We start from the raw sequence: 25,527 nt of genomic DNA, 5'->3' as shown, positions 1-25,527 counted from the left end.
CTGACCTCTAACTCCTCCACATCTCTGTCCCTAAACCTTAATCTGGCCTATAACTCCTCCACATCCCTGTCCCTAACCCTTAATCTGGCCTCTAACTCCTCCACATCTCTGTCCCTAAACTGTAATCTGACATCTAACTCCTCCACATCTCTGTCCTGAAACCTTAATCTGGCCTCTAACTCCTCCACATCCCTGTCCCTAAACCTTAATCTGGCCTCTACCTCCTCCACATCCCTGTCCCTAAACCTTAATCTGGCCTCTAACTCCTCCACATCTCTGTCCCTAATCCTTAATCTGACCTCTAACTCCTCCACATCCTTGTCCCTAAACCTTAATCTGGCCTCTAACTCCTCCACATTTCTGTCAAACTGTAATCGGTCCTCTAACTCCTCCACATCCCTGTCCCTAAACTGTAATCTGGCCTCTAACTCCTCCACATCCCTGTCCCTAAACTGTAATCTGACCTCTAACTCCTCCACATTCTTGTCCCTAAACCATAATCTGACCTCTAACCTCCACATCTCTGTCCCTAAACTGTAATCTGACCTCTAACTCCTCCACATCTCTGTCCCTAAACTGTAATCTGGCCTCTAACTCCTCCACATCCCTGTCCCTAAACTGTAATCTGACCTCTAACTCCTCCACATCCTTGTCCCTAAACCTTAATCTGACCTCTAACGCCTCCACATCCTTGTCCCTAAACCTTAATCTGGTCTCTAACTCCTCCACATCTCTGTCCCTAAACCTTAATCTGGCCTCTAACTCCTCCACATCTCTGGCCCTAAACCTTAATCTGGCCTCTAAATCCTCCACATCTCTGTCCCTAAACTGTAATCTGACCTCTAACTCCTCCACATCTCTGTCCCTAAACTGTAATCTGGCCTCTAACTCCTCCACATCCCTGTCCCTAAACTGTAATCTGACCTCTAACTCCTCCACATCCCTGTCCCTAAACTGTAATCTGACCTCTAACTCCTCCACATCTCTGTCCCTAAACTGTAATCTGACCTCTAACTCCTCCACATCTCTGTCCCTAAACCTTAATCTGACCTCTAACTCCTCCACATCTCTGTCCCTAAACTGTAATCTAGCCTCTAACTCCTCCACATCCCTGTCCCTAAACTGTAATCTGACCTCTAACTCCTCCAGATCCCTGTCCCTATAACTGTAATCTGGCCTCAACCTCCTCCACATCCTTGTCCCTAAACCTTAATCTGGCCTCTAACTCCTCCACATCCTTGTCCCTAAACCTTAATCTGGCCACTAACTCCTCCACATCCCTGTCCCTAAACTGTAATCGGACCTCTAACTCCTCCACATCCTTGTCCCTAAACCTTAATCTGGCCTCTAACTCCTCCACATCTCTGTCCCTAAACTGTAATCTGACCTCTAACTCCTCCACATCTCTGTCCCTAAACCTTAATCTGGCCTCTAACTCCTCCACATCTCTGTCCCTAAACTGTAATCTGACCTCTAACTCCTCCACATCTCTGTCCCTAAACCTTAATCTGGCCTATAACTCCTCCACATCCCTGTCCCTAACCCTTAATCTGGCCTCTAACTCCTCCACATCTCTGTCCCTAAACTGTAATCTGACATCTAACTCCTCCACATCTCTGTCCTGAAACCTTAATCTGGCCTCTAACTCCTCCACATCCCTGTCCCTAAACCTTAATCTGGCCTCTACCTCCTCCACATCCCTGTCCCTAAACCTTAATCTGGCCTCTAATTCCTCCACATCTCTGTCCCTAATCCTTAATCTGACCTCTAACTCCTCCACATCCTTGTCCCTAAACCTTAATCTGGCCTCTAACTCCTCCACATTTCTGTCAAACTGTAATCGGACCTCTAACTCCTCCACATCCCTGTCCCTAAACTGTAATCTGGCCTCTAACTCCTCCACATCCCTGTCCCTAAACTGTAATCTGGCCTCTAACTCCTCCACATCCCTGTCCCTAAACTGTAATCTGACCTCTAACTCCTCCACATCTCCGTCCCTAAACTGTAATCTGACCTCTAACTCCTCCACATCTCTGTCCCTAAACTGTAATCTGACCTCTAACTCCTCAACAACCCTGTCCCTAAACTGTAATCTGACCTCTAACGCCTCCACATCCTTGTCCCTAAACCTTAATCTGGTCTCTAACTCCTCCACATCCCTGTCCCTAAATTGTACTCTGACCTCTAACTCCTCCAGATCCCTGTCCCTAAACTGTAATCTGGCCTCAACCTCCTCCACATCCTTGTCCCTAAACCTTAATCTGGCCTCTAACTCCTCCACATCCTTGTCCCTAAACCTTAATCTGGCCACTAACTCCTCCACATCCTTGTCCCTAAACCTTAATCTGGCCTCTACCTCCTCCACATCCCTGTCCCTAAACCTTAATCTGGCCTCTAACTCCTCCACATCTCTGTCCCTAATCCTTAATCTGACCTCTAACTCCTCCACATCCTTGTCCCTAAACCTTAATCTGGCCTCTAACTCCTCCACATTTCTGTCAAACTGTAATCGGACCTCTAACTCCTCCACATCCCTGTCCCTAAACTGTAATCTGGCCTCTAACTCCTCCACATCCCTGTCCCTAAACTGTAATCTGACCTCTAACTCCTCCACATCTCTGTCCCTAAACTGTAATCTGACCTCTAACACCTCCACATCTCTGTCCCTAAACTGTAATCTGGCCTCTAACTCCTCCACATCCCTGTCCCTAAACTGTAATCTGACCTCTAACTCCTCCACATCTCCGTCCCTAAACTGTAATCTGACCTCTAACTCCTCCACATCTCTGTCCCTAAACTGTAATCTGACCTCTAACTCCTCAACAACCCTGTCCCTAAACTGTAATCTGACCTCTAACGCCTCCACATCCTTGTCCCTAAACCTTAATCTGGTCTCTAACTCCTCCACATCCCTGTCCCTAAATTGTACTCTGACCTCTAACTCCTCCAGATCCCTGTCCCTAAACTGTAATCTGGCCTCAACCTCCTCCACATCCTTGTCCCTAAACCTTAATCTGGCCTCTAACTCCTCCACATCCTTGTCCCTAAACCTTAATCTGGCCACTAACTCCTCCACATCCCTGTCCCTAAACTGTAATCGGACCTCTAACTCCTCCACATCCTTGTCCCTAAACCTTAATCTGGCCTCTAACTCCTCCACATCTCTGTCCCTAAACTGTAATCTGACCTCTAACTCCTCCACATCTCTGTCCCTAAACCTTAATTTGGCCTCTAACTCCTCCACATCTCTGTCCCTAAACTGTAATCTGACCTCTAACTCCTCCACATCTCTGTCCCTAAACCTTAATCTGGCCTATAACTCCTCCACATCCCTGTCCCTAACCCTTAATCTGGCCTCTAACTCCTCCACATCTCTGTCCCTAAACTGTAATCTGACATCTAACTCCTCCACATCTCTGTCCTGAAACCTTAATCTGGCCTCTAACTCCTCCACATCCCTGTCCCTAAACCTTAATCTGGCCTCTACCTCCTCCACATCCCTGTCCCTAAACCTTAATCTGGCCTCTAACTCCTCCACATCACTGTCCCTGATCCTTAATCTGACCTCTAACTCCTCCACATCCTTTTCCCTAAACCTTAATCTGGCCTCTAACTCCTCCGCATTTCTGTCAAACTGTAATCGGACCTCTAACTCCTCCACATCCCTGTCCCTAAACTGTAATCTGGCCTCTAACTCCTCCACATCCCTGTCCCTAAACTGTAATCTGACCTCTAACTCCTCCACATTCTTGTCCCTAAACCATAATCTGACCTCTAACTTCCACATCTCTGTCCCTAAACTGTAATCTGACCTCTAACTCCTCCACATCTCTGTCCCTAAACTGTAATCTGGCTTCTAACTCCTCCACATCCCTGTCCCTAAACTGTAATCTGACCTCTAACTCCTCCACATCCTTGTCCCTAAACCTTAATCTGACCTCTAACGCCTCCACATCCTTGTCCCTAAACCTTAATCTGGTCTCCAACTCCTCCACATCTCTGTCCCTAAACCTTAATCTGGCCTCTAACTCCTCCACATCTCTCGCCCTAAACCTTAATCTGGCCTCTAAATCCTCCACATCTCTGTCCCTAAACTGTAATCTGACCTCTAACTCCTCCACATCTCTGTCCCTAAACTGTAATCTGGCCTCTAACTCCTCCACATCCCTGTCCCTAAACTGTAATCTGACCTCTAACTCCTCCACATCCCTGTCCCTAAACTGTAATCTGACCTCTAACTCCTCCACATCTCTGTCCCTAAACTGTAATCTGACCTCTAACTCCTCCACATCTCTGTCCCTAAACCTTAATCTGACCTCTAACTCCTCCACATCTCTGTCCCTAAACTGTAATCTGGCCTCTAACTCCTCCACATCCCTGTCCCTAAACTGTAATCTGACCTCTAACTCCTCCACATCTCTGTCCCTAAACTGTAATCTGACCTCTAACTCCTCCACATCTCTGTCCCTAAACCTTAATCTGACCTCTAACTCCTCCACATCCCTGTCCCTAAACTGTAATCTGGCCTCTAACTCCTCCACATCCCTGTCCCTAAACTGTAATCTGACCTCTAACTCCTCCACATTCTTGTCCCTAAACCATAATCTGACCTCTAACCTCCACATCTCTGTCCCTAAACTGTAATCTGACCTCTAACTCCTCCACATCTCTGTCCCTAAACTGTAATCTGGCCTCTAACTCCTCCACATCCCTGTCCCTAAACTGTAATCTGACCTCTAACTCCTCCACATCCTTGTCCCTAAACCTTAATCTGGTCTCTAACTCCTCCACATCTCTGTCCCTAAACCTTAATCTGGCCTCTAACTCCTCCACATCTCTGTCCCTAAACCTTAATCTGGCCTCTAAATCCTCAACATCTCTGTCCCTAAACTGTAATCTGACCTCTAACTCCTCCACATCTCTGTCCCTAAACTGTAATCTGGCCTCTAACTCCTCCACATCCCTGTCCCTAAACTGTAATCTAACCTCTAACTCCTCCACATCCCTGTCCCTAAACTGTAATCTGACCTCTAACTCCTCCACATCTCTGTCTCTAAACTGTAATCTGACCTCTAACTCCTCCACATCTCTGTCCCTAAACCTTAATCTGGCCTCTAACTTCGCCACATCTCTGTCCCTAAACTGTAAACTGACCTCTAACTCCTCCACATCCCTGTCCCTAAACCTTAATCTGGCTAACTCTTCCACATCTCTGTCCCTAAACTGTAATCTGACCTCTAACTCCTCCACATCCCTGTCCCTAAATATTAATCTGGCCTCTAACTCCTCGACATCTCTGTCCCTAAACTGAAATCTGACCTCTAACTCCTCCACATCTCTGTCCCTAAACCTTAATCTGGCATCTAACTCCTCCACATCTCTGTCCCTAAACCTTAATCTGGCCTCTAACTCCTCCACATCTCTGTCCCTAAACTGTAACCTGCCCTCATACTCCTCCACATCTCTGTCCCTAAACCTTAATTTGGCCTCTAACTCCTCCACATCCCTGTCCCTAATCCTTAATCTGACCTCTAACTCCTGCACATCCTTGTCCCTAAACCTTAACCTGGCCTCTAACTCCTCCACATTTCTGTCAAACTGTAATCGGACCTCTAACTCCTCCACATCTCTGTCCCTAAACTGTAATCTGGCCTCTAACTCCTCCACATCCCTGTCCCTAAACTGTAATCTGACCTCAAACTCATCCACATCTCTGTCCCTAAACTGTAATCTGACCTCTAACACCTCCACATCTCTGTCCCTAAACAGTAATCTGGCCTCTAACTCCTCCACATCCCTGTCCCTAAACTGTAATCTGACCTCTAACTCCTCCACATCTCCGTCCCTAAACTGTAATCTGACCTCTAACTCCTCCACATCTCTGTCCCTAAACTGTAATCTGACCTCTAACTCCTCAACAACCCTGTCCCTAAACTGTAATCTGACCTCTAATGCCTCCACATCCTTGTCCCTAAACCTTAATCTGGTCTCTAACTCCTCCACATCCCTGTCCCTAAATTGTACTCTGACCTCTAACTCCTCCAGATCCCTGTCCCTAAACTGTAATCTGGCCTCAACCTCCTCCACATCCTTGTCCCTAAACCTTAATCTGGCCTCTAACTCCTCCACATCCTTGTCCCTAAACCTTAATCTGGCCACTAACTCCTCCACATCCCTGTCCCTAAACTGTAATCGGACCTCTAACTCCTCCACATCCTTGTCCCTAAACCTTAATCTGGCCTCTAACTCCTCCACATCTCTGTCCCTAAACTGTAATCTGACCTCTAACTCCTCCACATCTCTGTCCCTAAACCTTAATCTGGCCTCTAACTGCTCCACATCTCTGTCCCTAAACTGTAATCTGACCTCTAACTCCTCCACATCTCTGTCCCTAAACCTTAATCTGGCCTATAACTCCTCCACATCCCTGTCCCTAACCCTTAATCTGGCCTCTAACTCCTCCACATCTCTGTCCCTAAACTGTAATCTGACATCTAACTCCTCCACATCTCTGTCCTGAAACCTTAATCTGGCCTCTAACTCCTCCACATCCCTGTCCCTAAACCTTAATCTGGCCTCTACCTCCTCCACATCCCTGTCCCTAAACCTTAATCTGGCCTCTAACTCCTCCACATCTCTGTCCCTAATCCTTAATCTGACCTCTAACTCCTCCACATCCTTGTCCCTAAACCTTAATCTGGCCTCTAACTCCTCCACATTTCTGTCAAACTGTAATCGGTCCTCTAACTCCTCCACATCCCTGTCCCTAAACTGTAATCTGGCCTCTAACTCCTCCACATCCCTGTCCCTAAACTGTAATCTGACCTCTAACTCCTCCACATTCTTGTCCCTAAACCATAATCTGACCTCTAACCTCCACATCTCTGTCCCTAAACTGTAATCTGACCTCTAACTCCTCCACATCTCTGTCCCTAAACTGTAATCTGGCCTCTAACTCCTCCACATCCCTGTCCCTAAACTGTAATCTGACCTCTAACTCCTCCACATCCTTGTCCCTAAACCTTAATCTGACCTCTAACGCCTCCACATCCTTGTCCCTAAACCTTAATCTGGTCTCTAACTCCTCCACATCTCTGTCCCTAAACCTTAATCTGGCCTCTAACTCCTCCACATTTCTGGCCCTAAACCTTAATCTGGCCTCTAAATCCTCCACATCTCTGTCCCTAAACTGTAATCTGACCTCTAACTCCTCCACATCTCTGTCCCTAAACTGTAATCTGGCCTCTAACTCCTCCACATCCCTGTCCCTAAACTGTAATCTGACCTCTAACTCCTCCACATCCCTGTCCTTAAACTGTAATCTGACCTCTAACTCCTCCACATCTCTGTCCCTAAACTGTAATCTGACCTCTAACTCCTCCACATCTCTGTCCCTAAACCTTAATCTGACCTCTAACTCCTCCACATCTCTGTCCCTAAACTGTAATCTGGCCTCTAACTCCTCCACATCCCTGTCCCTAAACTGTAATCTGACCTCTAACTCCTCCACATCTCTGTCCCTAAACTGTAATCTGACCTCTCCTCCACATCTGTCCCTAAACCTTAATCTGGCCTCTAACTCCTCCACATCTCTGTCCCTAAACCTTAATCTTGCCTCTAAATCCTCCACATCTCTGTCCCTAAACTGTAATCTGACCTCTAACTCCTCCACATCTCTGTCCCTAAACTGTAATCTGGCCTCTAACTCCTCCACATCCCTGTCCCTAAACTGTAATCTGACCTCTAACTCCTCCACATCTCTGTCCCTAAACTGTAATCTGACCTCTAACTCCTCCACATCTCTGTCCCTAAACTGTAATCTGGCCTCTAAATCCTCCACATCCCTGTCCCTAAACTGTAATCTGACCTCTAACTCCTCCACATCTCTGTCCCTAAACTGTAATCTGGCCTCTAACTCCTCCACATCTCTGTCCCTAAACCTTAATCTGGCCTCTAACTTCGCCACATCTCTGTCCCTAAACTGTAATCTGACCTCTAACTCCTCCACATCTCTGTCCCTAAACTGTAATCTGGCCTCTAACTCCTCCACATCTCTGTGCCTAAACCTTAATCTGGCCTCTAACTCCTCCACATCCCTGTCCCTAAACTGTAATCTGGCCTCTAACTCCTCCACATCTCTGTGCCTAAACCTTAATCTGGCCTCTAACTCCTCCACATCCCTGTCCCTAAACTGTAATCTGACCTCAGACTCCTCCACATCCCTGTCCCTAACCCTTAATCTGGCCTCTAACTCCTCCACATCTCTGTCCCTAAACTGTAATCTGACCTCTAACTCCTCCACATCTCTGTCCCTAAACCTTAATCTGGCCTCTAACTCCTCCACATCCCTGTGCCTAACCCTTAATCTGGCCTCTAACTCCTCCACATCTCTGTCCCTAAACTGTATTCTGACCTCTAACTCCTCCACATCTCTGTCCCTAAACCTTAATCTGGCCTCTAACTCCTCCACATCCCTGTCCCTAAACCTTAATCTGGCCTCTACCTCCTCCACATCCTTGTCCCTAAACCTTAATCTGGCCTCTAACTCCTCCACATCTCTGTCCCTAAACTGTAATCTGACCTCTAACTCCTCCACATCTCTGTCCCTAAACTGTAATCTGACCTCTAACTCCTCCACATCTCTGTCCCTAAACTGTAATCTGGCCTCTAACTCCTCCACATCTCTGTCCCTAACCCTTAATCTGGCCTCTAACTCCTCCACATCTCTGTCCCTAAACTGTAATCTAATCTCTAACTCCTCCACATCTCTGTCCCTAAACCTTAATCTGGCCTCTAACTCCTCCACATCTCTGTCCCTAAACTGTAATCTGACCTCTAACTCCTCCACATCCTTGTCCCTAAACCTTAATCTGGCCTCTAACTCCTCCACATCTCTGTCCCTAAACTGTAAACTAGCCTCTAACTCCTCCACATCCCTGTCCCTAAACTGTAATCTGGCCTCTAACTCCTCCACATCCCTGTCCATAAACCTTAATCTGGCCTCTAACTCCTCCACATCCGTGTCCCTAAACCTTAATCTGACCTCTAACTCCTCCACATCACTGTCCCTAAACTGTATTCTGGCCTCTAACTCCTCCATATCTCTGTCCCTAAACTGTAATCTGGCCTCTAACTCCTCCACATCTCTGTCCCTAAACCTTAATCTGGCCTCTAACTCCTCCACATCTCTGTCCCTAAACCTTAATTTGGCCTCTAACTCCTCCACATCCCTGTCCCTAAACTGTAATCTGACCTCTAACTCCTCCACATCCCTGTCCCGAACTGTAATCTGGCCTCTAACTCCTCCACATCCCTGTCCCTAAACCTTAATCTGACCTCTAACTCCTCCACATCCCTGTCCCTAAACTGTAATCTGGCCTCTAACTCCTCCACATCTCTGTCCCTAAACTGTATTCTGGCATCTAACTCCTCCACATCTCTGTCCCTAAACTGTAATCTGGCCTCTAACTCCTCCACATCTCTGTCCCTAAACCTTAATCTGGCCTCTAACTCCTCCACATCTCTGTCCCTAAACATTAATTTGGCCTCTAACTCCTCCACATCCCTGTCCCTAAACTGTAATCTGACCTCTAACTCCTCCACATCCCTGTCCCTAAACTGTAATCTGACCTCTAACTCCTCCACATCCCTGTCCCTAAACTGTAATCTGGCCTCTAACTCCTCCACATCCCTGTCCCTAAACTGTAATCTGGCCTCTAACTCCTCCACATCTCTGTCCCTAAACTGTAATCTGACCTCTAACTCCTCCACATCCCTGTCCGTAAACCTTAATCTGACCTCTAACTCCTCCACATCCCTGTCCCTAAACTGTAATTTGACCTCTAACTCCTCCACATCTCTGTCCCTAAACTGTAATCTGACCTCTAACTCCTCCACATCCCTGTCCCTAAACCTTAATCTGGCCTCTAACTCCTCCACATCTCTGTCCCTAACCCTTAATCTGGCCTCTAACTCCTCCACATCTCTGTCCCTAAACTGTAATCTGGCCTCTAACTCCTCCACATCTCTGTCCCTAACCCTTAATCTGGCCTCTAACTCCTCCACATCTCTGTCCCTAAACTGTAATCTGACCTCTAACTCCTCCACATCCCTGTCCCTAAACTGTATTCTGGCCTCTAACTCCTTCACATCTCTGATCCTAAACTGTAATCTGGCCTGAGACTCCTCCACATCCCTGTCCCTAACCCTTAATCTGGCCTCTAACTCCTCCACATCTCTGTCCCTAAACTGTAATCTGACCTCTAACTCCTCCACATCCCTGTCGCTAAACTGTAATCTGACCTCTAACTCCTCCACATCCCTGTCCCTAAACTGTATTCTGGCCTCTAACTCCTCCACATCTCTGTCCCTAAACTGTAATCTGGCCTCTAACTCCTCCACATCTCTGTCCCTAAACCTTAATCTGGCCTCTAACTCCTCCACATCTCTGTCCCTAAACCTTACTTTGGCCTCTAACTCCTCCACATCCCTGTCCCTAAACTGTAATCTGACCTCTAACTCCTCCACATCCCTGTCCCTAAACTGTAATCTGACCTCTAACTCTTCCACATCCCTGTCCCTAAACTGTAATCTGGCCTCTCACTCCTCCACATCCCTGTCCCTAAACTGTAATCTGGCCTCTAACTCCTCCACATCTCTGTCCCTAAACTGTAATCTGACCTCTAACTCCTCCACATCCCTGTCCCTAAACCTTAATCTGGCCTCTAACTCCTCCACATCTCTGTCCCTAAACAGTAATCTGACCTCTAACTCCTCCACATCTCTGTCCCTAAACTGTAATCTGACCTCTAACTCCTCCACATCTCTGACCCTAAACTGTAATCTGACCTCTAACCCCTCCACATCTCTGTCCCTAAACTGTAATCTGACCTCTAACTCCTCCACATCCCTGTCGCTAAACTGTAATCTGACCTCTAACTCCTCCACATCCCTGTCCCTTTACTGTATTCTGGCCTCTAACTCCTCCACATCTCTGTCCCTAAACTGTAATCTGACCTCTAACTCCTCCACATCTCTGTCCCTAAACTGTAATCTGACCTCTAACTCCTCCGCATCTCTGTCCCTAAACTGTAATCTGACCTCTAACTCCTCCACATCCCTGTCGCTAAACTGTAATCTGACCTCTAACTCCTCCACATCCCTGTCTCTAAACTGTATTCTGGCCTCTAACTCCTCCACATCTCTGTCCCTAAACTGTAATCTGGCCTCTAACTCCTCCACATCTCTGTCCCTAAACCTTAATCTGGCCTCTAACTCCTCCACATCTCTGTCCCTAAACCTTAATTTGGCCTCTAACTCCTCCACATCCCTGTCCCTAACCTGTAATCTGACCTCTAACTCCTCCACATCCCTGTCCCTAAACTGTAATCTGGCCTCTAACTCCTCCACATCCCTGTCCCTAAACTGTAATCTGGCCTCTAACTCCTCCACATCCCTGTCCCTAAACTGTAATCTGGCCTCTAACTCCTCCACATCTCTGTCCCTAAACTGTAATCTGACCTCTAACTCCTCCACATCCCTGTCCCTAAACTGTATTCTGGCCTCTAACTCTTCCACATCTCTGTCCCTAAACTGTAATCTGACCTCTTCCTCCACATGTCTGTCCCTAAACTGTAATCTGACCTCTAACTCCTCCACATCTCTGTCCCTAAACTGTAATCTGACCTCTAACTCCTCCACATCCCTGTCCCTAAATCTTAATCTGGCCTCTAACTCCTCCACATCCCTGTCGCTAAACTGTAATCTGACCTCTAACTCCTCCACATCCCTGTCCCTTTACTGTATTCTGGCCTCTAACTCCTCCACATCTCTGTCCCTAAACTGTAATCTGACCTCTAACTCCTCCACATCTCTGTCCCTAAACTGTAATCTGGCCTCTAACTCCTCCACATCTCTGTCCCTAACCCTTAATCTGGCCTCTAACTCCTCCACATCTCTGTCCCTAAACTGTAATCTAACCTCTAACTCCTCCACATCTCTGTCGCTAAACGTCAATCTGGCCTCTAACTCCTCCACATCTCTGTCCCTAAACTGTAATCTGACCTGTAACTCCTCCACATCCTTGTCCCTAAACCTTAATCGGGCCTCTAACTCCTCCACATCCCTGTCCCTAAACCTTAATCTGGCCTCTAACTCCTCCACATCCCTGTCCCTAACCCTTAATCTGGCCTCTAACTCCTCCACATCTCTGTCCCTAAACCTTAATCTGGCCTCTAACTCCTCCACATCTCTGTCCCTAAACATTAATTTGGCCTCTAACTCCTCCACATCCCTGTCCCTAAACTGTAATCTGACCTCTAACTCCTCCACATCCCTGTCCCTAAACTGTAATCTGACCTCTAACTCCTCCACATCCCTGTCCCTAAACTGTAATCTGGCCTCTAACTCCTCCACATCCCTGTCCCTAAACTGTAATCTGGCCTCTAACTCCTCCACATCTCTGTCCCTAAACTGTAATCTGACCTCTAACTCCTCCACATCCCTGTCCGTAAACCTTAATCTGACCTCTAACTCCTCCACATCCCTGTCCCTAAACTGTAATTTGACCTCTAACTCCTCCACATCTCTGTCCCTAAACTGTAATCTGACCTCTAACTCCTCCACATCCCTGTCCCTAAACCTTAATCTGGCCTCTAACTCCTCCACATCTCTGTCCCTAACCCTTAATCTGGCCTCTAACTCCTCCACATCTCTGTCCCTAAACTGTAATCTGGCCTCTAACTCCTCCACATCTCTGTCCCTAACCCTTAATCTGGCCTCTAACTCCTCCACATCTCTGTCCCTAAACTGTAATCTGACCTCTAACTCCTCCACATCCCTGTCCCTAAACTGTATTCTGGCCTCTAACTCCTTCACATCTCTGATCCTAAACTGTAATCTGGCCTGAGACTCCTCCACATCCCTGTCCCTAACCCTTAATCTGGCCTCTAACTCCTCCACATCTCTGTCCCTAAACTGTAATCTGACCTCTAACTCCTCCACATCCCTGTCGCTAAACTGTAATCTGACCTCTAACTCCTCCACATCCCTGTCCCTAAACTGTATTCTGGCCTCTAACTCCTCCACATCTCTGTCCCTAAACTGTAATCTGGCCTCTAACTCCTCCACATCTCTGTCCCTAAACCTTAATCTGGCCTCTAACTCCTCCACATCTCTGTCCCTAAACCTTACTTTGGCCTCTAACTCCTCCACATCCCTGTCCCTAAACTGTAATCTGACCTCTAACTCCTCCACATCCCTGTCCCTAAACTGTAATCTGACCTCTAACTCTTCCACATCCCTGTCCCTAAACTGTAATCTGGCCTCTAACTCCTCCACATCCCTGTCCCTAAACTGTAATCTGGCCTCTAACTCCTCCACATCTCTGTCCCTAAACTGTAATCTGACCTCTAACTCCTCCACATCCCTGTCCCTAAACCTTAATCTGGCCTCTAACTCCTCCACATCTCTGTCCCTAAACAGTAATCTGACCTCTAACTCCTCCACATCTCTGTCCCTAAACTGTAATCTGACCTCTAACTCCTCCACATCTCTGACCCTAAACTGTAATCTGACCTCTAACCCCTCCACATCTCTGTCCCTAAACTGTAATCTGACCTCTAACTCCTCCACATCCCTGTCGCTAAACTGTAATCTGACCTCTAACTCCTCCACATCCCTGTCCCTTTACTGTATTCTGGCCTATAACTCCTCCACATCTCTGTCCCTAAACTGTAATCTGACCTCTAACTCCTCCACATCTCTGTCCCTAAACTGTAATCTGACCTCTAACTCCTCCGCATCTCTGTCCCTAAACTGTAATCTGACCTCTAACTCCTCCACATCCCTGTCGCTAAACTGTAATCTGACCTCTAACTCCTCCACATCCCTGTCTCTAAACTGTATTCTGGCCTCTAACTCCTCCACATCTCTGTCCCTAAACTGTAATCTGGCCTCTAACTCCTCCACATCTCTGTCCCTAAACCTTAATCTGTCCTCTAACTCCTCCACATCTCTGTCCCTAAACCTTAATTTGGCCTCTAACTCCTCCACATCCCTGTCCCTAACCTGTAATCTGACCTCTAACTCCTCCACATCCCTGTCCCTAAACTGTAATCTGGCCTCTAACTCTTCCACATCCCTGTCCCTAAACTGTAATCTGGCCTCTAACTCCTCCACATCCCTGTCCCTAAACTGTAATCTGGCCTCTAACTCCTCCACATCTCTGTCCCTAAACTGTAATCTGACCTCTAACTCCTCCACATCCCTGTCCCTAAACTGTATTCTGGCCTCTAACTCTTCCACATCTCTGTCCCTAAACTGTAATCTGACCTCTTCCTCCACATGTCTGTCCCTAAACTGTAATCTGACCTCTAACTCCTCCACATCTCTGTCCCTAAACTGTAATCTGACCTCTAACTCCTCCACATCCCTGTCCCTAAATCTTAATCTGGCCTCTAACTCCTCCACATCCCTGTCGCTAAACTGTAATCTGACCTCTAACTCCTCCACATCCCTGTCCCTTTACTGTATTCTGGCCTCTAACTCCTCCACATCTCTGTCCCTAAACTGTAATCTGACCTCTAACTCCTCCACATCTCTGTCCCTAAACTGTAATCTGGCCTCTAACTCCTCCACATCTCTGTCCCTAACCCTTAATCTGGCCTCTAACTCCTCCACATCTCTGTCCCTAAACTGTAATCTAACCTCTAACTCCTCCACATCTCTGTCGCTAAACGTTAATCTGGCCTCTAACTCCTCCACATCTCTGTCCCTAAACTGTAATCTGACCTGTAACTCCTCCACATCCTTGTCCCTAAACCTTAATCGGGCCTCTAACTCCTCCACATCCCTGTCCCTAAACCTTAATCTGGCCTCTAACTCCTCCACATCCCTGTCCCTAACCCTTAATCTGGCCTCTAACTCCTCCACATCCCTGTCCCTAAACCTTAATCTGGCCTCTATCTCCTCCACATCCCTGTCCCTAAACCTTAATCTGGCCTCTAACTCCTCCACATCTCTGTCCCTAAACTGTAATCTGACCTCTAACTGCTCCACATCTCTGTCCCTAAACCTTAATCTGGACTCTAACCTCCACATCCCTGTCCCTAAACTGTAATCTGACCTCTAACTCCTCCACATCCCTGTCGCTAAACTGTAATCTGACCTCTAACTCCTCCACATCCCTGTCTCTAAACTGTATTCTGGCCTCTAACTCCTCCACATCTCTGTCCCTAAACTGTACTCTGGCCTCTAACTCCTCCACATCTCTGTCCCTAAACCTTAATCTGGCCTCTAACTCCTCCACATCTCTGTCCCTAAACCTTAATCTGGCCTCTAACTCCTCCACATCTCTGTCCCTAACCCTTAATCTGGCCTCTAACTCCTCCACATCTCTGTCCCTAAACTGTAATCTGGCCTCTAACTCCTCCACATCTCTGTCCCTAACCCTTAATCTGGCCTCTAACTCCTCCACATCTCTGTCCCTAAACTGTAATCTGACCTCTAACTCCTCCACATCCCTGTCCCTAAACTGTATTCTGGCCTCTAACTCCTTCACATCTCCGATCCTAAACTGTAATCTGGCCTGAGACTCCTCCACATCCCTGTCCCTAACCCTTAATCTGGCCTCTAACTCCTCCACATCTCTGTCCCTAAACTGTAATCTGACCTCTAACTCCTCCACATCCCTGTCGCTAAACTGTAATCTGACCTCTAACTCCTCCACATCCCTGTCCCTAAACTGTATTCTGGCCTCTAACTCCTCCACATCTCTGTCCCTAAACTGTAATCTGGCCTCTAACTCCTCCACATCTCTGTCCCTAAACCTTAATCTGGCCTCTAACTCCTCCACATCTCTGTCCCTAAACCTTACTTTGGCCTCTAACTCCTCCACATCCCTGTCCCTAAACTGTAATCTGACCTCTAACTCCTCCACATCCCTGTCCCTAAACTGTAATCTGACCTCTAACTCTTCCACATCCCTGTCCCTAAACTGTAATCTGGCCTCTAACTCCTCCACATCCCTGTCCCTAAACTGTAATCTGGCCTCTAACTCCTCCACATCTCTGTCCCTAAACTGTAATCTGACCTCTAACTCCTCCACATCCCTGTCCCTAAACCTTAATCTGGCCTCTAACTCCTCCACATCTCTGTCCCTAAACAGTAATCTGACCTCTAACTCCTCCACATCTCTGTCCCTAAACTGTAATCTGACCTCTAACTCCTCCACATCTCTGACCCTAAACTGTAATCTGACCTCTAACCCCTCCACATCTCTGTCCCTAAACTGTAATCTGACCTCTAACTCCTCCACATCCCTGTCGCTAAACTGTAATCTGACCTCTAACTCCTCCACATCCCTGTCCCTTTACTGTATTCTGGCCTCTAACTCCTCCACATCTCTGTCCCTAAACTGTAATCTGACCTCTAACTCCTCCACATCTCTGTCCCTAAACTGTAATCTGACCTCTAACTCCTCCGCATCTCTGTCCCTAAACTGTAATCTGACCTCTAACTCCTCCACATCCCTGTCGCTAAACTGTAATCTGACCTCTAACTCCTCCACATCCCTGTCTCTAAACTGTATTCTGGCCTCTAACTCCTCCACATCTCTGTCCCTAAACTGTAATCTGGCCTCTAACTCCTCCACATCTCTGTCCCTAAACCTTAATCTGGCCTCTAACTCCTCCACATCTCTGTCCCTAAACCTTAATTTGGCCTCTAACTCCTCCACATCCCTGTCCCTAACCTGTAATCTGACCTCTAACTCCTCCACATCCCTGTCCCTAAACTGTAATCTGGCCTCTAACTCCTCCACATCCCTGTCCCTAAACTGTAATCTGGCCTCTAACTCCTCCACATCCCTGTCCCTAAACTGTAATCTGACCTCTAACTCCTCCACATCCCTGTCCCTAAACTGTATTCTGGCCTCTAACTCTTCCACATCTCTGTCCCTAAACTGTAATCTGACCTCTTCCTCCACATGTCTGTCCCTAAACTGTAATCTGACCTCTAACTCCTCCACATCTCTGTCCCTAAACTGTAATCTGACCTCTAACTCCTCCACATCCCTGTCCCTAAATCTTAATCTGGCCTCTAACTCCTCCACATCCCTGTCGCTAAACTGTAATCTGACCTCTAACTCCTCCACATCCCTGTCCCTTTACTGTATTCTGGCCTCTAACTCCTCCACATCTCTGTCCCTAAACTGTAATCTGACCTCTAACTCCTCCACATCTCTGTCCCTAAACTGTAATCTGGCCTCTAACTCCTCCACATCTCTGTCCCTAACCCTTAATCTGGCCTCTAACTCCTCCACATCTCTGTCCCTAAACTGTAATCTAACCTCTAACTCCTCCACATCTCTGTCGCTAAACGTTAATCTGGCCTCTAACTCCTCCACATCTCTGTCCCTAAACTGTAATCTGACCTGTAACTCCTCCACATCCTTGTCCCTAAACCTTAATCGGGCCTCTAACTCCTCCACATCCCTGTCCCTAAACCTTAATCTGGCCTCTAACTCCTCCACATCCCTGTCCCTAACCCTTAATCTGGCCTCTAACTCCTCCACATCCCTGTCCCTAAACCTTAATCTGGCCTCTATCTCCTCCACATCCCTGTCCCTAAACCTTAATCTGGCCTCTAACTCCTCCACATCTCTGTCCCTAAACTGTAATATGACCTCTAACTGCTCCACATCTCTGTCCCTAAACCTTAATCTGGCCTCTAACCTCCACATCCCTGTCCCTAACCCTAAATCTGGCCTCTAACTCCTCCACATCCCTGTCCCTAAACCTTAATCTGTCCTCTAACTCCTCCACATCTCTGTCCCTAAACTGTAATCTTACCTCTAACTCCTCCACATCTCTGTCCATAAACTTTAATCTGGCCTCTAACCTCCACATCCCTGTCCCTATACCTTAATCTGACCTCTAACTCCTCCACATCCCTGTCCCTAAACTGTAATTTGACCACTAACTCCTCCACATCTCTGTCCCTAAACTGTAATCTGGCCTCTAACTCCTCCACATCTGTGTCCCTAAACTGTAATCTGACCTCTAACTCCTCCACATCTCTGTCCCTAAACTGTAATCTGACCTCTAACTCCTCCACATCTCTGTCCCTAAACTGTAATCTGACCTCTAACTCCTCCACATCTCTGTCCCTAAACTGTAATCTGACCTCTAACTCCTCCACATCTCTGTCCCTAAACTGTAATCTGACCTCTAACTCCTCCACATCTCTGTCCCTAAACCTTAATCTGGCCTCTAACTCCTCCACATCCCTGTCCCCAAACCTTAATCTGGCCTCTAACTCCTCCACATCTCTGTCCCTAAACTGTAATCTGGCCTCTACCTCCTCCACATCTCTGTCCCTAAACTGTAATCTGACCTCTAACTCCTCCACATCCCTGTCCCTAAACTGTAATCTGACCTCTAACTCCTCCACATCCTTGTCCCTAAACCTTAATCTGGCCTCTACCTCCTCCACATCTCTGTCCCTAAACTGTAATCTGACCTCCATATCTCGGTTCCTAAACTGTAATCTGGCCTCCAACTCCCCCACAGCCCTGTCCTTGATCTCCAAACTGATCCCTAACTGCTCTCTCTGTCCCTAAAACCATCCTTCGGAATTTAAAAAAAACTAATCCTGTGCCACAGTCTTGATGGAGACAGCGGCTCGGTGTCATCTTCAACAGGTACATTGCAGCTTTCCTCTGCATTGCCTCTGCTCTCTAATGCCTGTTTTCCATTGGAGAGAGTGAGCAGATTTCTTCAGCAGTAACACAGTTACTTTGGAATAAGCAGTCAGAGACTGTGAGTAAGTTACATTTGACACTTAGCTTTCTTAGTTGTTTGATCTAATTTTCACTGAAATACTGGTCCTGCTAAATGGCTTTGCAATTGGCTTCTCTTCCTCCATTACATTGAAAACTGATGATACGTAATATGTCATCCAAGCTACTGTGTTTGCCTTTGCTGTCCGTTCACCTTCAAACTCTCTTTTTTTCTCTTACGTCTTTAAACATGTTTAAACCCCTCCAATCAGGACCCTTCACAAACTATCTGCAGATGCTGGAAATCTAAGCCCCCCCCCCCCCCCCACACACACACACACACACAAACACACACACACACACACACACAAACACACACACACACACACACAAACACACACACAAACACACACACACACACACACACACACACACACACACAAACACACACACACACCCACACACACCCACACACACACTCACACACCCCCTCCCCCCCCCACCCCCCGGAGGAACTCAGCAGGCCAGGCAGCATCTATGGAAAAGAGTACAGTTGATGTTTTGGGCCGGGACCCTTCATCAGGACCCATCTTCCTTCAGATCCCTGTATGAATCCCTAATCCCTAATGCCCTTCCCTTGGACAATACCGTGGCATGGAGAGGGGAGACTTGCAGTTTGGGCAACTGCCGGTCTTACATAAAAAAAACCTTGCCCAGGCTTGCACCCTGGCATCTTTCCAAGGCACAAATTCATGGTCTATTGAGACTATGGAGGCCTACTACTACTATGAATCCAACTTCTCAAACCAGGACCCATCTTCCTTCAGATCCCCGTAAGAATCCAACTCCTCAAATCAGGACCCATCTTCCTTGCAGATCTTTTTATGAATCAGACCAGTGCTCGAGAAGAGCAGGGTGAGCTGTCTCAATGACCGTTGCACTCACACCAACTGTGATGAAGTGCTTTGAGAGGCTGGCCATGACCAGAATCAACTCCTGTGTCAGCAAGGACCTGGACCCACTGCAATTTGCTTATTTCCACAATAGGTCTACAGGGGATACAATCTCGCTGGTTCTTCACTTGGCCTTGAATCACCAGGACAACAGCAGTATCTACATCAGGCTGTTGTTTATTGATACAGCTCAGCATTCAACACAATCATACCCTCAGTTCTAATCAACAAGCTCCAAAACCTGGGCCTTTGTTGCACCTCTCTGCAACTGGATCCTTGACTTCCTCATTGGGAGACCACAGTCAGTGTGGATCAGAAATAACATCTCCTCCTCACTGACAATCAATACTGACACACCTGAAGGATGTGTGCTTAGTGCACTGTCCTATACTCTTTACACCCTTGACTATGCAGTCAGGCACAGCTCAAAGGCATATATAAATGTGCCAATGACACGACTATTGCTGGCTGGCAGATTTTCAGATGGTGAAGTGCAGGCAAACAGTAGTGAGATAGATCAGCTGGTTGCAAAAACAACCTTGCACTTTAGTAGGACCAAGGAATTGATTGTTGACTTCAGGAATTGGACTTTGAGGGAACACACACCAGTCCTCATCAAGGGATCAGCAGAAGAAAGGGTGAACAGTTTCAAGTTCCTGAGTTTCAACATCTCTTAAAATCTATCTTGGGTCCAACATATTGATGCAATTATAAAGAAGGCATGACAGCATCTATATTTCACTAGGAGTTTGAGTACACTTGGTATATCACCAAAAGCTCTGCCAATTTCTATATTTGTACCATGGAGAGCATTCTAACTGGTTGCATCACCATCTGGTATGGAGCGTCCACAGCGTAGGATCAGAAAAAGCTGCAGAAAATTGCAAATTCAGCCAGTGTCATCATGGGTACTAGCCTCCCCAGCATGCAAGACATCTTCAAAAGGCAATGCCTCAAAAAGGCAGCATTAAGGACTCCCTTCACCAGGACTTGGGCTCTTCTCATTAAAGAGGACGTACAGGAGCCTGAAGGTACACACTTAACATATTAGAAACAGTTTCTTCAGCACCGCTGTCAGATTTCTGAATGGACAATGAACCCATGTACACAGCCTCAGTATTGTTTTTTTCTTTTTCTGTATTATTTTTAAAAATATATATACATATTGTAATTTATGTTTTTAGATTATGTACTGCAGTGCACTGCTGCTGCAAAACAACATATTTCATGACATAGGTCAGTGATATTAAGCCTGATTTTGATTCTGATTCTAACCCCTCAAATCAGGATTCATCTTCCTTGCAGATCACTGTATGAATCCCTCCAAGGAGATTTCCGATGTGGTGAGAAACTGCTCTAACCAAGGGCACAAGTGACCATGGTTTCAGCTCCATTATGACCCACTGTTATTGTAAATTCTACTTGGTGTGTGAAAAGGCAAAACATATTAGTGCTTGGAAGAGTATTGAATTAAATATTAACTATGCTTTGATGATGATACACATTTAGTGCTCTGATGTGAGCTAGCAAATCCAAGAAATCCAGTTGCATTTTTATTAGACTTATCTGAGAACATCGAGAGAGGAGGAAATACGTGTATTGATTTCTCCCTGGGGCCTAAATGCAGGTTGAATTTGATTTGATCAATGACTGTCTGTCTTCATTTAATATTAAAAATGGCTAAAATGCATCTTACAATTTAAGACTTCTGCTACAAATCCTGTTCTGTCATGACTTAAAAAAATGATGCTGCGACTTGTTTCTGAGATGGGCCATGTAGATAAAATTCAAACAGCAAGTAAATAAAAGGGACACCAGCAAGGTTGAGTCTGAAATGGCCCATCAATCCTGCTCCATTCACATTTGATGTACCTCATTCACAAACTCCTCCTCCTGCTAACTTACAGCTGTCTTCCTGCATCACATGTGAATCAAACAGATTTACTTATTTCCCTTTGTCCTCAATCTCTTCGTGACAGAGTTTGATCATTTCCTTTGATTCACTGTCTAATTGATCCAAGGTTCACTGCCTCTCTCTCTATCCCCATTTATTTCACTTACCTAGTGAAATTTTATATAATTCTCACTAATTAATATAATCCATTATCTATAATATAATCAATAATATCAGAATCAGATTTAATATCACTGGTATACATAATGAAATTGTTGTTTTGCACCAGCAGTACATTACAATACATAATAATAAGCTATAAATTACAATAACAATTGGAAATGTATATATATATTTTTTTAAATTAAATAAGTAATAAAAACAGAGAACAAAAGTAAAAAACTTGCTTGCATCAGACACCGGGTGCTCTCTACAGTTAGTGGTAAGTGTAGCCTTTGGCCAGGAGTGGTGCCCAACCTTCATAAAGTCTTTCCACCTTTAACCACGACTCTCTCCAGCCGGTGGGTCAGCAGTGGTGGCTAAGTCACTGCCCACCTGCACCTGACTTCCAGCTCAACTCCACTCACCTGCTCCATATCCAGCAAGATGCTCTTTCTGATTCCTCCCCATCCTGCAAGCGGCTTGGTTCTTGCTATTTTTATCAAGGCCCAACACAGACAGCAACCTCCATGCTGACTTTGCCAGCACCCTCTACAGCTGATCTCCACAAAGAATAGCCATGTCTGCCATCCTTTGCCCCTGAACCCCTGGACCAAGGACTGATATTTCAGGGCCTTCCTTTCATGAGCCTCCTCCCATGGTACTGTGAGCTCCACCAGGTTGATTTTCTTGTCTTCAGTGGATCACAGTACAACCTTTGGTCAATATGTGGGTTGCACCACTTCTGGGAACTGTAGTTTCCTCCCCACATTGACCCTCATTTCCCATTATTTGGTGGTTTGCAGCAGATTGGATTTAGGCCTCTTTGATATGACTGGCATGGCCCTCTCCTTGATGGAAATGACTGTCCTGTTTGCCTCTCTGCCAGCTGGTCTCTTTTCACACCTCTCCTGCTCCAGACTGTCAGGAAGGGACAGCAGGACCTTGTTGTGGCGCCACCTATACCATCATTGTGTTAAAGCTATTTTGCATCCTGACAGTCTGTGTGCCAGTGAACCACAAAGCTTGCAGTTAGGGACCTCTCTCAGCCCCCATGTGTGCAGCTCTGATGGTGTAGGGAGAGTGTCATACACCAACCACAGGGGAACAGAAATGCAGAAGGGCTCCAGTCTCCAAACCTCTGCCCAAGTGATCCTACACTTGGGAAGATCCCATTTTGTCCAGGTACTTGTCATTGTTCACACACTTTGCCACTTCGAACTCCTCCACTACTGATGACAATGGGACCTGTAGCTGGCCTGATCTTACGTAGAGCCCCACTGAAGAAAATCTTGGGGAGTATCCCCAGCCACCTCTGCAGGTACTTGTTGACTTTCCCCTGATGCCTTCTACGTGGTCATGGGGAGATCGTACACTGTGAAAAGCCAGAACAGCCTTGGTAGAAGACTGTGTCGATACAAATTTACCAGGCGGTCCGGTTTTGTTGATCTTCTTCAGCCACTCTTCAGTCTTCTTTACAGTGTCGGTGATGTTGGTGCTGTCCATCATTGCTTCATTATACCACTTCCCATGACACTGAACTGTACTGGGTTGTCCTCTATGGATGGAATGACTTCTCCCTGTACTTGAAGACTGAACTTGCTAGTAACCTTGCCCTTTTTGATCATCATGTATCTGTACTTCCTGGCCTTGGAGGTCATCCTAGCCCAGGGAGCGACGTTGTCCAGGGTTTCAATACCCATCTTGCTTGGACATGGGTTACAGTGGTTACTGTGATGTCATTCATGAACTCCCGTACTGCAGGTTGTCGGATGCCAGGCTCCATTACTGGGCCTTGGGTTATGTCTGCCGTTGCTGATCTTAGGAGGTTCATACCTATGACAAACAAGATGGGGGAAATGGTACAGCTGGTTGGAATCCCTTTTTGGAGATTGTGCCACCTGATTGTAAAGTGGGCTGCACTGAAGCATAGCTTGTATCATCCTAGGTAGCTGGTGATCATGTCTTGCATTACTGGAGGGATATGGTAGTGGTCCTGGCTAGCCTGGATGAGGATGTGTGGAATTGATCTATAGGAATTGAGTCTCCTTTCTTCTGCCTGGCCTCAAGGTTCAACTGGCTGATTATTGACGTGTTCAAGTCACCCAGGTAAACCCGGGATGCCACCTTTCCAAAGGAGAAGCACTGTCGACGTTTCGGGGGGTCTCGGCCCAAAACATCAACAGTGCTTCCCCTTACAGATGCTGCCTGGCCTGCTGTGTTCCACCAGCATTTTGTGTGTGTTGTTTGAACTTCCAGCATCTGCAGATTTCCTCGTGTATGGCACCTTTCCAGATGGATATGTTGGTATAGTGGTTCTCCATTAAGTTTGAGGTCAGCCTTCTTGTAAGCACCAAGAAGAATATCTTGCGCTCCACGCTAAGGAGGGAGATTGTTCTAAACTGGGTGATTGTAGAGGAATCTTCTTCCTTGCAAAAAAAAATCATCCTTCAGGTATTTTCCAGCTAGGTGGATGGAATAGAGCATTTGGTCCAAATCTTCCTCATTATTTTCCACAACCCCTGGTGAAGCTTTGAGTAGTGAGGTGGTGTACATGGGTTCAATGTACGATCAAATCCAATAAATAGTGTATTAGACCTAAAAACACTATCCTTTTATTTTTGATTTCAAATGTTACTGTCTTAAATGACTATAATATTGGGTGTCCATATTCTATTTGAGTTTGCTCACTGGTTCTAATTTTACCTTAATTCTGTTCTGTTTGTCAGTTCAAAATGGATACTTGGCAGAAGTGTGTGGGATGACTTACACAAAGGCAAGTGTTGTCAAGGACAGAAAAAATACTGAAGAGGAACTGAATTTGTATCTGCAAAGTCAAATTCCTTTGCATTACTGGCAGTGTTGCCTTAGTTCATGTTGACCCAAGCCTTGGAAATTATTGTCTAAATCTACACCTACCTATTTCATTGTTCTTCATTAAAACCCTGCTTAATATTGAAAAGCTGGGCCAAACATCACATGTCCTAACATCTCCTTACATTGCTTCTACAATGTATTAACCCATGAAACTCCTTGGGATGATATTATATGTTAAATACACCATTTCAATAAAATTGCTAGAGTCTTTTGATTGGACGTGAAGAAACTCAGATACAAATATGTACGTACCTGATGGGAATTCCATGTCTGTTTGTCAGTCCAGTCCTTTGAGTTACGGATGTACCACCACTGAATCTCCAGCGAGTACGATGGGGAGCCACTACCCCTAAAAGCGCAGGCCATCTCCACGTCCTGACCGGCTCTGGCGGTGACATCGTGAGGGACCTCAGTGAAGAGAGCTGTAGGATGTCAACATGTAGAGAGCTGACTGTTAAGTTATTTTTTTTAACTTGCAAAGATACCAGAAAATACTTATTTATTTAGAGATAACAGCGCAGAACAGGCCCTCCTGGCCTAACAAACTGCACCAGCCAGCAACCCACCTATTTTGACCTTAGCCTAATTATAGAACAACCTACAAAGACCAGTTAACCTACTAACTAATACGGTTTGCTGTGGGAGAAAACTGAAGCATGCAAAGGAAACCCACGCGCACATTGAAAGAACACACAAACTTTCTTCCAGAGGACACTGGAATTGAACTTTGACCTCCCATGCCTCAAGCTGTAATAGTGTCATGCTACCAGCTATGCTACCATGACACCCCAGATTACTTCATATGAACCTATACTCCAATTGAACATTGCAGTGTTTCACCACTATTACACATTGCCAGCAGTTCC

General features: G+C 46.3%; 1 protein-coding gene across 1 annotated transcript in view; it reads right to left on the bottom strand.

The window, feature by feature from the left end:
* The window catches only part of LOC132400059 (V-set and transmembrane domain-containing protein 2-like protein), a 196,578-nt gene that overhangs the window by 75,521 nt on the left and 95,530 nt on the right, over positions 1-25,527 (bottom strand). The window contains exon 2 of the mRNA XM_059981143.1: positions 24,914-25,083. Coding sequence (XP_059837126.1) covers positions 24,914-25,083 — 170 coding nt within the window. The remainder of the gene's footprint in view (positions 1-24,913; positions 25,084-25,527) is intronic.

The sequence above is a fragment of the Hypanus sabinus genome, chromosome 9 (genome assembly GCF_030144855.1).
Source record: "Hypanus sabinus isolate sHypSab1 chromosome 9, sHypSab1.hap1, whole genome shotgun sequence".
Lineage (NCBI taxonomy): Eukaryota > Metazoa > Chordata > Chondrichthyes > Myliobatiformes > Dasyatidae > Hypanus > Hypanus sabinus.
This window is presented reverse-complemented; position numbering and strand designations above follow the sequence as displayed.